The sequence below is a fragment of the Salarias fasciatus genome, chromosome 2, assembly GCF_902148845.1.
Source record: "Salarias fasciatus chromosome 2, fSalaFa1.1, whole genome shotgun sequence".
NCBI lineage: Eukaryota > Metazoa > Chordata > Actinopteri > Blenniiformes > Blenniidae > Salarias > Salarias fasciatus.
In genome coordinates, this window is record NC_043746.1 from 16,896,911 (window position 1) to 16,911,277 (window position 14,367).

General features: G+C 44.2%; 2 protein-coding genes across 2 annotated transcripts; one reads left to right on the top strand and one right to left on the bottom strand.

The window, feature by feature from the left end:
• Positions 1 to 291: 291 nt before the first annotated feature.
• prss23 (serine protease 23) lies at positions 292 to 3,920 on the top strand. Its single transcript, XM_030107206.1, has 2 exons — positions 292 to 551; positions 2,126 to 3,920. Exon 2 carries the CDS (start codon positions 2,143 to 2,145, stop codon positions 3,286 to 3,288), a length of 1,146 nt encoding a protein of 381 aa, XP_029963066.1. The 5' UTR covers positions 292 to 551; positions 2,126 to 2,142; the 3' UTR covers positions 3,289 to 3,920.
• A 288-nt stretch (positions 3,921 to 4,208) lies between these two features.
• Positions 4,209 to 11,134, bottom strand: cfl1 (cofilin 1). Its single transcript, XM_030107218.1, has 4 exons — positions 10,980 to 11,134; positions 6,260 to 6,570; positions 6,100 to 6,176; positions 4,209 to 5,246 (listed from the first exon to the last, which is right to left on the bottom strand). The coding sequence occupies exons 1-4, from the start codon at positions 10,980 to 10,982 to the stop codon at positions 5,134 to 5,136; spliced, it is 504 nt and encodes a 167-aa protein (XP_029963078.1). The 5' UTR covers positions 10,983 to 11,134; the 3' UTR covers positions 4,209 to 5,133.
• Between the last annotated feature and the right edge of the window lie 3,233 nt (positions 11,135 to 14,367).

The window sequence follows — 14,367 nt, forward strand, 5'->3', positions numbered from 1 at the left end:
ATGATATTAGCCACATAAAGCAACATTTGGTCTCAGCTGAGCCAGACCAGTCAGTCTATACATCAGAAAGACGGACATGCTCGAAACCTTTGCATGGAATACACTTTAAAAAATTGACAAATAGTTCAAATTTCCTTTAGCTAAAAATAAAATCTTTCTGATTCTAATAGGCCTTCATCATCATCATCTTCATCATGAGCAGCAGCAGCTGTGGGTGGGCGCTAGGACCGCTGGGTAATCCGTGCAGACCTCTGCCTGCATGCGGAGAAAACACGTCGTTTCAGACAGGAGACTTTATTTGAGCCTCTGACTGTGAGCCGAGAGCAGGTTTCACAGGAGATTCTCTCCCCGCACCTGGAAAGGAGACGGAGCGGGGAAGCAAGGTTTCGCCCCCCCCCCCCCCCCCCCCCCCCCCAGCAGGTGAAGAGGAGGGGGAGACACTAACGACCTGACACCGGAGAGGATGAGGAGGAAAGCCCGTGGGAATGATCCTCAAGGTCTGGAGGACCTGACTGGGATGTAAACACGGACCGTCAGTCTCTGATCGGGAGGTAATCAACTGAACTGATCAGCTCTGGGGGATTTATAGATTTATTCTGTCGCTGCAGAAATGACTAATGTCCTTAATTTTTTTTTTTTTTTTTTTTTTTTTTTTGGTTTTTTGCATTTCTAATAATTTGCATGAATAAATGTGAAAAGTTCAGCAGTTATGACATAAATCGTCTGGACAAAATGATGGTGAAATTTTTCTTCATGTATTTTCTGCATTTACAGCATTTTGCTGGCTTCAGGCATCATTAAAACATTTAATAACTGCAGTAAAATGCGTTTTTCTCGCTACATAACAGACGTGTACTGCTGCACACAACCCTGGAAAAATTATTTTTCCTCTATAGGTATTTTCTGTGTTATGGTTGCACGCAAAAAAGTCAGCTTTTTGTAATTATATACATTAAAAAAAGCTGTTCTAACATCATGATGATGCACATTAAAAAGTTTCTGAAGCCTCCTACAATCAACACTTTGTAATCTTCATTCATCTTTAGGTGGTACATTTTTTGTTATGCTTTCAACACAGATTATTCCTTTAAAAGGCTTTATATAGATGATGAAATACACTTATTTTTGTCTTTTTCATTTGGATCCATCAACTAATTTGTTCCTGGTTGGAGGCACGTGTTGCTTTGAATAGGATTTGCATGTTGTAAGCTTGTCTAAATAAAGAGGTTGACCACCAGCCAATTTACTACTTAAAATCTTGACTAACTATCTGCTATAGCTGTCATATCCATGGAACATCAACATGCAGGGAAATGTGTACTTCCCCTGCTTCCTGGCGCTCTTTGTTTTAGCCTGGCGGTGTTCAACAGGACAGCTCATAGGTGGACAGACCCCACCCTGTCTTTTGTCAGGAATAATGCTCTGTTTGGCCGCCCTGCCTCAACTTGTTGCTTTTTCACTGTGCACACACACCTGCTCTCTTCGTGCCGCGAGTGCCTCGGGATCCACAGCCCTTAGTGGCGGATCAAGTATCTCCTTGTCCCTGCTAATCTGCCCCTGACAGCCCCATGTATATGCTGTGAAGTCGTTAACTTCTGCAGGGAAAAGCCTCCTTACCTCTGAAATATAACGAATGCTGGGTTGGAGGTGTGTTACAGTCACCTCTCAGTACATTTCTCCTCCTTCACCACCCAGTGATCACATGGTTTTGGTTTGCTGGTGTCATTTTTTTTTTTAAGCAAAGCTTTCTTTGGAATTTTTCCACCAATCTTTGTACCAAAGCTAAATTAAGATGGTTGTTTGCTTCCACTGGGTTGAAATCCTGTTTCCCCAGTAATCTAGGGTGCAGGAACAAGAGGGTCATTGTTGTCTCACAGCCTCAGATGAAACTCGGGCCGGCATTGCAACGTTAAGAGTCTGTAAGCTGACCTCGCCCGCAACGGCGCAGCGAACGACAATCAACAATCAACTGTGGAAGAGTTTAGATTTACAAGGGATCAGAGCCGGTGTGTTTTGCGAGGCCGCTTCTTTAGTAGAGGTTTTCCAGTTTCTTCCTGGCAGGCGTGTAGGAATCCATTCACTCTCGCTCACAGAGTTCTGATTGTTTCTTCCTCTGCGTTTGCAGTGTTTTCCGTCACCGTGATGACGCCACGTGAGAGCTCCGTCTTGACTCACCTCCTCCTCCTCATCTTCCTCCTCCTCCTCCTCCCCGTCGCCCCGTCCGTCCTCCACCCTCCGCACCTCCCCACGCTGGTCCCTCACGCACCGACGCCTCTCACGCGCTCCCGCTTCAGCGCCCGGACTCAGCTGGACTTCACCACCCACTGCAACTCCACCTGCCTGCACCGAGGGGAGCTGGAGGAACCCAGGGAGCAGCTCGCCCAGAAGCTGTCCTTTGAGACGCTGTATGCGGACGGCTCCCGCACCCTCACCACGGTGGACGTGGAGGAGGACGGGCTGGGAGGAGAGCCTCCGTCTTACCCTTCACCCAGGAGAGGCTCGGGATTGAGGCCCAGGCGCAGACGGGTGAGGCGGCAGATCTACGGCGCCGACGGTCGCTTCAACATCCAAGGCGACAACTTCCTGTTGGATTACCCCTTCTCCACGGCGGTGCGGATCTCCACCGGCTGCACCGGGGTCCTGGTGTCCCAGCAGCACGTCCTCACGGCCGCCCACTGCGTGCACGACGGCAAGGATTATGTGAACGGGGCGCGGAAACTCAGAGTGGGCTTTCTGATTCCTCCGTCGCTCAACGCCACCAACGGCACCCTCGCCTCCTCCAAGAAGCCTCTGGTCCGCTGGGTGCGGGTCAAACGCACCCGTGTGCCGAAGGGATGGATCCAGGGTCCTCAGGAGGTCAGCATGGACTTCGACTACGCCCTGTTGGAGCTGCGTTGGCCTCACCGTCGTCCTTTCATGCGCCTTTCCGTGGCTCCGTCCTCCGACGATCTGGCAGGGAAGCGCATCCACTTCTCTGGGTTTGACAGCGACCGGCCCGGGGAGCTGGTCTACAGGTTCTGCCCCGTCGAAGAAGAGTCCAGCGACCTGATCTACCAGCACTGTGACGCCCGACCCGGGGCCAGCGGCTCTGGGGTGTACGGGCGGGTCTGGGACGACGGCTTGGAGCGCTGGGAGAGGAAGGTCATCGGGATTTTCTCCGGTCACCAGTGGTTGGAGATTGATGGGGAGAACCGAGATTACAACGTGGCCGTGCGCATCACCCCCCTGAAGTTCGCTCAGATCTGCTACTGGGTGCACGGAAACCGACTGGACTGCATTCAGGACTGAGTGGGCCCCAAGGTGGTTTTGAAAGTACAGCAGAGAGATCGGGAGAGAAAGCACTAAAACATTTGAATAGATTCCATATACTGCATCTTAAAGTCGTGGGAAGCTGAAGACGATCCCAGCTGACTTTGGGTGAAGGCAGGATACACTCTGGACAAACCACCAGTCCATCACAGAGACACACACACACACACTCTCTCTCACAGTCGCCATGTTTTTGGACTGTGGGAGGAAAGCGGAGTACCTGCAGAAAACCTCTCCCCCACTCCTGGACTAGAACCAGGGATGTTTTCATGGTGAGACAAGAGCGTTAACCACTGCACCATGTCCTCGGCATCTTTTAATGTTTTCACCCGCAGCCATGTTCAAGTCAGACTTTCCATAATTTTAACAGAAGCCACTTTTTACAAGAGGGGAAAAAAACCTTCCCTGCAGTATGCCACTAGTAGCAGGTTATTTATACACACTGGTGTCGCTTGAGGGCATTTCTTGTTAGTTCCACCTCCTGCTGCTCTGAATAAAGATCAAATGCCTTTCAATGACTGAGGAGGATATGTTGATTGCAGATGGGGGACTGTCAATTTTATTTTTTTGGAAGAATGCTGATATATTTTAATAAACAGAGATTTATAACAGCCTTTGTGTGAGCTGGCATGATTTGGTTTCACGAGTGGTGTTGGTGCGCCCCAGTGTGGTCATATTGAAAACTGCATTCTTAATTCAATTTTTTTTTTGCATTTAGACCTTGATTTTTTTTTTTTTGGCAGTGTGTAAGAAAATATTTATAAACCCTATTAAAGTAATAATATAAACAGAATATCTGAAGTAGTTTATCACGTTATGTGGTTGTGAGAAATCAGATTAAAGCTCCTGGAATTCTGTGCATCTGATCCAACAAATGAGCAGAGAGCAAAACCAGTCAGTAGTTTAGTGCTTTTTTTTTTTATTAGAGATAAGGAGACGATACAAAACATCCACCATTCAATATCCAGTCTACACTGCCGGTCTCTCATACACATCGCTCCCCACAGACCTTCATGACACTTCATATCGAGGATATCCTGTTTTTTTTTTTTCTCTTTTGACAAGTACAAGAAATGTCTGTGTTATTACATCGAATGCCGTATTTTTCCTGACAGGGAAATTGAAATAAAGGATCACTCAAGTTTTGGAATTTGCATGTTGAAGAAGAAAAAAAAAAAAAAACCCAAAACAAAAACAATGGCATAACAAAAGAGGTAAAATATATATATTTAAACAGTGTTCCTCCAGAAAAAAGTTTTGATACACCTTGTGCAAGCAAGAGTGAATTAGTTCATACTACACCTAGTCTCAACTACACACACACTTACAAAACTTAACTAGAAGTTTGGCCAAAAAAAAAAAAAAAAAAAAAGAAAAAAAAAAAGGAAATTTTTTTTTTTTAATCAGGATTCAGTGGTTGGAAAACTAAAAGGTTGATGTCAGTCCCTTCCTCTGCAACCTGGAAAGAACTAAATCCTGCTCTTACACAGGACCAATAAGTGTATTTTACTTTTTATCATCATCCTACCTCTGTTGTATTTTTATATTTCTTTTGTGTTTTGTTCATATGCTTTTTTTTTAAATGTTGCATGGACTGGAATGACAGGCTGCACTTTTCTTTGTGTGTGTGTGTGTGTGTGTGTGTGTGTATTTTTTTTTAAACTATCACTTGACCCCAAACCCACCCACAACATTCCCTCCCTGAAATAATGCTGGTTCTGTTTTTTTCCCCGTCTCCACACCAAACTGGAATGAACAGCTAAACCCAACAGATGTGTCTGAAAACTTCATTCAGTTGAAGCTGGAGGAAAAGTGGACAAATATTTATATAGGGGATCCTTCCAGGCTGACTACTGATGAGCCGCCCAGCTTCTCTGCCAGGGTGTGTCGGTCTTTCAGATCCTCCAAACCGTTCACCTGCCACTCGTGTTTGATGCCTGAAACCAAAACAAAGAAGAGAGTCAACAAATTAGTTTGGAGAAACAAACAAAACACACTCAAAAAACAAAATAATTCATAGGGTTATCTTGCGACTAACTGACTAACAGACTGAATCTTCCATCATGGTACATCAACATTTGTCATTCAACAAACATCTGACAACAAAGAAGGCTGAATTTGTCACTTTCTAGGTCCTTCATTTTTCCTCACTGTACATGTGTCAAACAACCCTTCCCCTTGGACTCCAAAAGCTCACATCAGGCTAATGACCGACACGCGTACATGTAAAGCAAAGTTGAAGTGTCATCCTCCCCACACACTAACAGTAACTTCCAACTGTTGCACAGACTCCCTATTCTTTGATTACTTCCACACTTTAAGCAGCGGAACGCTGCAACAATGTCTCAACTTTACAAATCAATGACTTTGTTTTCCCCCCCAAACAGCAAAACACACTAACAATCTATCATTGAACAGAAACCTGAGCATACAGCAGAACATATAAACTCCATACAAACTTCACCACAACCAAACTGGAAAAGTTCTTACTGTGAGGCAAGACTGCAAACCACTAGACCAGCATGCAGCACTTCCTCTTATCCATTCAAGCAAACGCACAGTAAAAAAAAAAAAAAAAAATCGTCAAAGCTGGTGCTTCATGTGAGGAGTTTTAAACCAAACTAACATTTGGTGGAACAGCCAAGGCAAAACACGGCACTGAGAATGAGCCGTGTGGAGAGTCGGGATCATAACACCATGGAGCTAACCAAGGAAATCAGGTCAAGTCTGGTGTGAACCAGGACACTGCTTACTGTCTGCGAGGTCGAGAACATGGAAGCTGCTACTCACCCTCAAATTTCCTCTTGATAGCATCTTTTGAACTGGCATAGATCATCTTGCTCTTCAGGGGAGCGCTGTCTGGAGCCCTGTGGGAAGGAGGAACACTTTAAAACAGATCTTAAAAAAAAAATGGGTTGGGGGGTTTATTAGCTTTCAAAGCTGCCCTCACCAGAAAATGAAGACCAGGTCCTCCTTCTTTGTTTCTTTGGTCTCGTAGGTGGCGTCGTAGAGGGCGTAGCGGCAGTCGTCTGGGGGCAGCATCTTCACCAGGCTCTCGTACGGATCTGGCACGGTGGTTCCTACGTCACCTAGGAGGATCTCTTTGCCGTCGTCCAGAACGATATTTTTGAGGTCCTTGCTGAGGCAGAACAGGATGGCCTTCTTCCTCCTCTTCTTCTCCTCCTCGTTGGCCTGGGCCTTGCGCACCTTCATGTCATTGAAGACGGCGATGACCTCATCTGTGACTTTCACTCCGGAGGCCTGTGGGAGGGGAAACGCGTCGTCAGTGCCGAGCGTATTGTCCGTCATGTTTCACAGGGCTGCTCAGAGCGCGACGGCATATCGTGTTTCTGAACAGAACGCACAGGAGGGAGTTACTTCTCAACGCGTCACAGATAGCGCATTTTACAAAACACGATGCCAACTTCACAGATTATAGACAGTTTACATGACCATTTTAAGTTAAGCAGTGAAATAGAAAGGCAACATTTTGATAAAGTAATTCTTTTCCATCTTTGCTTGGCAAAAGATGCTAGTAAGTGTTACAGATGGGAGAATGCTTTAAACTGAACGTTTGGTCTGGAGGGATGAAAACTGTGGTTCTGACCAACTTAAGATGTTAACATTTTACATAATCACATCAATAACAGCACAGCCATCGGAAATCGGATGCAACTTCTGTGATAATTATTTCAAAATATTAACTTTTATAAACAAATATCCCTATCAATGTCTTGGCTTTATGTCGTACTAAGTACCCTTCAGATGTAGACTCATGCTCTGGTTGAATAATATTATGCCTACTGATGTTCTGGGAAAACGTTTTGTGTGCTATTTTTGTCAGAACAATTGATTCTTTATTCTCATGAGAACGAAAAACAATCAGCAGACCGACATTGATAATGAGGCAAGTTCTACTCTGACAGATCCGTCTGAAGGAAACGGCGGTGGGAGTCACAAGAGATGATTTAGGTTCAGTAGATACAGACAACACGAAGTCGAAGAAAGGTCTGAGAGGGCGGCATGTGACTATCACACAGCAGGAATGTTCCTGCAGGAACCAGCGATAAGGAGCGCGCAAAAGGTGTGGCTGTTTGCCCTGGTGGTAAAAGAACTCTGCTAGGTGAAGCAAAGTGACGACTGAAGAATGAGAACTGATCGGCGCGTCACTTCAGGTTGTACAAGTCATTCATGAAGGCTCTGCAGTAACAACAAAACTCAGTGAAGACATGCGACTTGCTCAAATTCCACTTGGAAAATCTACACTGTAATGAAAAGGTGAGCCAGCAGGTGTGTCTGGACCTTTGTGATGATAGGTAAGTCAGTCGGGGGTGAAACATTACATAACCCCATCAAAGCGGCTGCCGCTACTCAACGAAATTGCAACCTGGAAGGCTTGAAACCTTTTAAATCTTCATGACAAAACGGGATAGTTTTTGGTGGTACCACTGTGAGACCAGCCAGTTATGAGGAGGTGGTTAAATGTAGTTTCTTTCAAATGAGGCTCCTGGCTAAAACAAATAAAGGCAGTTCTTCACAGACTGCATTTTGAAAGCGTAATCCATGCTTTTGTTTCCACTCGGCTGGATTACAGCAATTCCCTTTATGGTGGGGTCAGTGGGACCTCTGTGGCTCCTCTTCAGCTGGTTCAGAATGCTGCTGCCTTTTAACTTGGGAAACAAAAATCCTAAGCATAGGCACATTTCACCTGTTTTAGCCCCACACCACTGGCTTCCGTCATTTTTAAGATTGTATGAGCTTTCCCCAACCCCTTCTCGTCCCCCTCAGGTCAGCAGATCAGCTGCTAGAGTCTAAAACACATTTTTCAGTCGCAGCTCGTCACACAGGCACTTTCTTTATCCTTTTTTCCCCCCCCCAAATCAAATCCTCTTCTCCCTGGCTTCAAACATCATGTGAGGTACCTATTTTATGTATTCTTTGCACTCATTTTTAATATATTCATTTAGTCCTTTAATAATATTTTGTTCTGCATACAGCAATTTGTCTCCCTGTAGCTGTTTTAAGTCTTTTCTAAATAAAGATAGTTTGGAAGAGCTTTCCTGTAAAAGTCGGCCATGTCAGTGAGGGTGCGGTCAGGAATCAAGCAGTTCAGTGTCAAGTTCACACACAATGGGCCTTCTGTTGAAATATAGAATACGAGTCACATCGCCACGTCTCAGCTGCTCCATAAAGTAACTCAGTCATGTCCACTGACTTTGTTTAAGGCCCTGTGCATTACAGGAAACAGTCTCAGGAGAAGACGACTGCTACCTAAAAGCAAAGAGTCATCGGAAAAGAAAGAAGAAAAAAAAAAAAAATAACACAATGAAGAGGAAGTAATGCGCAAGGAAAGGCAAGGCAGAAAGGGTTCCCAGTGCATCGCAGCATGAGCCGACACTGTTTGCTCAGGCCGTTTAAGGCTTGTGTGAGATAACAGTGTGATCATTAACCAGAAGACAACCAAGCCAACTTCCTTAACCCCTGACATCATTAAACGAAGCTTGGTGCGCCATTACTGCTTCACCGTTTCTTTACTTGCTTCAGCAGACTCATGTTTAAAGCATTGTGCATGAAAGGAAGCATGTGACATCCGTTATGATAGTAACAAGTCAAGTCTCTGTCCCAAACTGGACATATGTCTGCATATGTATGCTTCCCAAATCTTCCTCTTTAATGCTGCAACTCAAATTTTTGCAAAATCATGGTAAAGCAATATCAATGTGGAGATTGCACCACCTTCTTCTCATCTAATCTTATCTTCAGATAGTTTCCATTACATTGCTGTTATGGCAAGACTGGCAAACTTCACTACCAAATCAGTTGTGACAGACTGTTAATCCAATAAAAATGGTGTTGCATGCTGATTAAACCGTTTCAGGCAGTGATTACTGTAAACTCAGCAATAAGAAGAAGACACCAGAAATTCTAACAATATACACATTATCTTACAGATCCAAACTGAGATGTGACAAAGTTTGTCACATGAGTCATTATTTTTAAGTTTGCAGAGAGATCTTTCCAAAAGGATTGATTTCAGGGTTAAAGGATGTTTCATGCTTAGAAAATGAAACACGTAGCACATTGCAACTTCTGCAATACATCCCTCTGATATATGGCAGGGCAATAAAAAGGTCTGAATAACTATCTAATCTAATGTCAAGAAATCCAAAACGGATCATCCACAAAATGAAGGCACCATGAGGCTGATTAATGATTAATTTATCAGGCGATTCAAAATTCAAAGATAAATAACAATGACAACATTGCTCAGCCTTTCAAGATAGCTTAAATTCATTGTTTAGATCTCTCTTCACTGTCTGATGGGGAAGAATGAATGGAGAGACCTGCTTGTTTTGCTCAGTACATAAAATATTTTTGTAAACGAAGCCAAAAAAAATAAATCATGATCATTTTTAAAATACTCTATTGTACGGCCACAAAGCCTGCGATACATTGTGAAGTTCTATTATCGTTATATAGGACTGAGGAAAAGCTTTATCCTTGAGTGGTGGGAAAATAGGAAATCCATAAAATGCTTAAAATTCATCTTAAGTTTTTCGAGGGGAAATTATTTCATTGGCGAATAAAGAAATAAAGGTTTGTAGGAGAAAAACGCTTCGACGGCCAGGGTGCACAGACAGACAGCGGCCCGTTAGCTTTAGCTTCAGGGCACAACGGTGCAACTCAAACGTTACATAACGGAGACAATTACTTTAAAAAACACGGCTCGATTGCACAGAAGCAAAAAAAAGAACAAAATTAATAAAAAAATAGTATTAAGGAGAGAAATAACAGGTGTCGAGTCGCAGCAGGCGGAATGTATTAGCACGGCCGACGTGGTAGGAGACCAAACAAAATGGTCTTTGCACCAAATTCAGGGTGGGGCCATGAATGCAGCACACGCACATGTGTGCGCTAGCCTGCTATATAAGGAAAAACTGCTCAAAGCGACCGATCGGCCCACAATACACACATTTAACAGCACACTGCTAGTCGGTCTTTATTATAAAAACCGTTCTGTTGGGCATCGCATAAGGCTGAAGAAGGAGCCGCATCGTGCCGGTGGAGGGGGAGCCAGCCACAGACAAAGAGCAGAGAAATCTCAGCTAGCAGCCATAATGGCAGTCATTTTCTCCGCCGCTAACAGCTAACAGTCCAAATAACGGTGCGGCCCTAAGGCGCCGCTGCACCTGCGGAACCTTCCGCTCCGACACAGAACTCGCACACACACCGTTAGCACCCATCCAGGACACACCGGGCCGGCGTCACGATAACCGGGGGGACGTGAACCCGGGCAGGCCCTCTCCCGAGCGGCTTTTTGGTCACGGAATAGAAATGGCGCCACTCGATTAGGGACACTCCGTCGTTTGTTACGTGCGTTGTCGTGTTGCGGCTCTGAAATTTTCCCCTACACGAAACCAACGTTAACCCCGGTTTTTACCGAGCTCCGTGGAGCGGTTATTGACCGAACAGCTGTCCGGGGAACCGGACCCGAGCCTCGACTGTTAGCTCCTGCGGCACGCAACCGGCGTCCTGGGTTTGATCGGAAAAACGGACATCTTCGCTGGAAACGGGCCCAAAGAACCGCAACGCGCCGAGAAAAAGTCTAATCCAGAGCAGTCCCGACACCGCACCGTTTAGAATTATTCTAGATTTGACGTGGAGCTCACCATTGTTGTAGCTCTGGGATCGTCTGCTTCGGATTCAACGGACCTTGGTGACGGATTGAACCTCTCACTTGCACATTGAATGCACGACGCGGACGCGCTTATAAAGAGCGAGCCCGAGTCGAGAATCGTGCACGAGCAGGAGCGTTTGTGAAATTCCCAGGGCAGTCCGGTTGGCCGTCCGCGCGCCTCCACTCCCAAAAGGATGCAAGTCCATTAACACCTGAAATTCCATATTAGGTACTTTGAAGATAAGGATACCTGTCAGGGGAATAATTTACTTAGATAGATTTATTGATCCCGAGGGAAATTCCGGAAATTAACATGAATCAGTGTTTTTCAATTCATTTCTAATATATTTCATTCATTCATTATATATATTTCAATCACTACAGTCACCGTCACCTCAAGGTACTTTTTTTCAGAGAATAACCCAACAATTTCAAATGAACAAGCATAGAAGACAGTGGAAAGGGGAAAACTTGATTATAACAGGTAAACATTTGCAGAACTACACTCAGAGGTGGAGACTTTCTGCTGTCCAGGTGGGATGAGATGCAATGGAAAGCAGAGAAAGGAAAACAAAAATAGAAAAAAGATATGATTGAACCTGGTGGTTGAGAGCATCATAAATTAAAAGAAGGATTTTGCATTCTATTTTACATTTATCTCCTGTTAGTTCCCACTCTCAGTGCAGCATTTTGAATCAACTGAGGATTTCCTAAAGCAGTTTTTCAGGCACACTGATAAAAAGGATGCAACAGCTACATCTGCTCTGGATGTAACACATTCATCGATTAATTTCTCCGAATCACTCTGAGTGAACGAACTCCTGATTTTAGAGACATTACAGGTGAAATAAAGTCATTATAGAGACTTCTTTAAAGTCGGAGTCAAAGCATAAGTCCTGTCAAAAACAACTCCCAGGTTCTCGACAATGATTCTAGACATGAAAGTAATACCATGCAGTGTTTCTATATATTTTGATAATTTCTCTGTCAGATGTTTGGCACCACTTTTAAAAACTTCTATTTTGTCTGAGTTCAGAATCAGAAGTACAGCTTATTCAGCCTTTATGTCTTTAAGACAAGCTTCTAATTTGACAAGTTGATCAGGATCACAGGATTTAGGATTGTTTATTGCCATATTTTAGATGTCCTGATATGAAATTCAGTTCTCAAGGACCTGTCAACTCCAAAAACATAAATAGTGTAGACCACCTCCACAGTTACTGAAACCAGTTTTTAAGCAAACTGAGCTAGATGCAGTGTTGAGAACAGCCACATGAATGTTAAAGCTATATCCACTATAATGACTATGCTAATTACTAAATTGCAGAGAAAATATGACAATTCAAAAAGAATTTCGAGAAGTTATACGTGAAGGCTGCTTCTCCTCAACCAGTTTCTCAAGGAATACTATAGCGAGGATTGCCCAAAAGCTGAACTTTTTTCCCCTTTAACCAGGTTTTGGTGAATGCAAACAAGCCAGATCTGTGATCAGTTAACAGATCATTTGCTAGTATACATTTGAATGAAAGAAATCGGTTATATATTTGATTACTAAGAGTTGTTTTGCTTAGCTCCAGCAACAGTTTGGATTCGAATTGCAAGTTTCTGAGATGAACTCCTCTCCTGTGGATTTCAGGTTCCCTTTAATGAAATGGTCAACAAGTGTCCAAAATACATATTTGTCTAAAAGTGTTTCTGTTTGTTTCATATATTCAGCCGTTTTTCTTCGAGACTCTATGTTCATAGTCCCTCTCCAACAATTGTTTTCATCCTGAGGCAGGGTCTTCCAGTAACAAAATCAAACGTACCCAATAGGCAGCGCAATGCATGATGGGAGTCTGTGTTTGTATTGTGTTTGACGTGAGTCAGAAAAATCTGCTCTTTTGTGATAGAACGTGCTTTAAATAACCTATTGTTGAAAAACCAAATAGTCCGCAGAGACTAATGGTTTGAAAACTCAACATATGTGAATTCTGTGGCGCACCGCAGGTCTACGCTTCCTAGATTTTACTGTTTTATTGCAACAAACACTGTGACCATAAAAGTCAATGCGTGTAACGGGTGCGAGTTACTTGTTTGGCAATGGATTAATAAACACACGTATCAGAGGAGATAATAGTTCACACCACAGCGCGGTGACTCCATCACATTTTTGCTGTGCGATCATAAAACGCTTGAACGGGCCCTGTCATCGCCTGACGCCACAGATATGCATAAAACGGTTTTTGTGTGCTTATTCTAAGGCTCAGGTAATTGTGACATCAATGGCGTGATGGGGCGAGCCTCGCCTCGCCGCGCCGCTGTTGTGACCGACATTCAGCTGCCGGCCAGGGGAGCAGTGTTTTGTTTTCGTGGTGGGAGGAAAGTCTCCTCCATTCTTCGCTCCTCCCCTCCTCTTCCTCTTCCTCCTCCTCCTCCTCACCTCCCCCCCCCCCCTTCTTTATGTTGAACTCACTTCCAAATATGGAAGTGAACGGAGAGCGGCGCGTGAACGCGCATCGCTATCACACTGCCTGACGCGGGGAGGGATGGGCTGCGACGCCGAATTCCATATAAGGAATGAAGGGACACGAAATTCTCACACACACACACCCAGCGAGAGAGAGAGGGAGAGGGGGAGAGAGAGGGACAGAGAGAGAGAGAGAGAGAGAGAGGGAGGGAGGGGGTGTTAACACGTGAGGCTGAATCCGCACATTTGCACCAGGGGTTAAAATGAGTGTATTATGATAGTAGTTCAGTTCACAGAACAATGTATGGCGGTGGCCACCCTGCATAGAGAAACCGACTTATACATTCATTCATTTCGGAAAACAAGCAAAAACTAAAAAAAAAAAAAAAAAAACAAAACAAAAAAAAATAATCAGCTGATTCAGTACTGTCTCCTGTCCTCTCCAGATTGGCTGCACTGCCCTGTGTACTGAAGATGGGTCGACAGGTTGATGGATGCATGCTGGAAGCTGGATCATCTCCGGAAAGCCTCCAAACCCACCTCAGAGGAACACATTATTCTCTAAATGACATGTTAGAAAATGCTAATCTTTCTACTTTAAAAAAAAAGAAAAATCCTGTAGTGTCAAGATACTTGTCTCGTCTCTTCAGTCAGCACAAAGTCTGAGCACAATGAATCTTTTAACTTCTTTGGAAATGAGGTCGCTGCCATCAGGTCAAGGATCCATTTCCTCCACATCATGCCTGCAGTTTGCATATCTGATGCTTATTCCTCTTTTCCTCCTGTTGCTTGACAGAACATCAGCCCCCGATGTCCTCCTTACTCCTTTTTTTAAGTGTCTTTGACCCTATTGGGTGATGTATTATGGAAATGATTAATATTGCTAATATTTTTCAAGACTGTATCTTTATTTTTGGGGTTATTTTTGAAA

Excerpts from the sequence above, each read along its gene's own strand:
- prss23 (XM_030107206.1), top strand. The coding sequence starts at position 2,143 with ATGACGCCACGTGAGAGCTCCGTCTTGACTCACCTCCTCCTCCTCATC.
- cfl1 (XM_030107218.1), bottom strand. Across the intron at positions 6,177-6,259 it reads GACCTGGTCTTCATTTTCTG|GGCTCCAGACAGCGCTCCCC; the intron begins GTGAGGGCAGCT and ends TCCTTCCCACAG. Across the intron at positions 5,247-6,099 it reads TATCAAGAGGAAATTTGAGG|GCATCAAACACGAGTGGCAG; the intron begins GTGAGTAGCAGC and ends TTTTGGTTTCAG.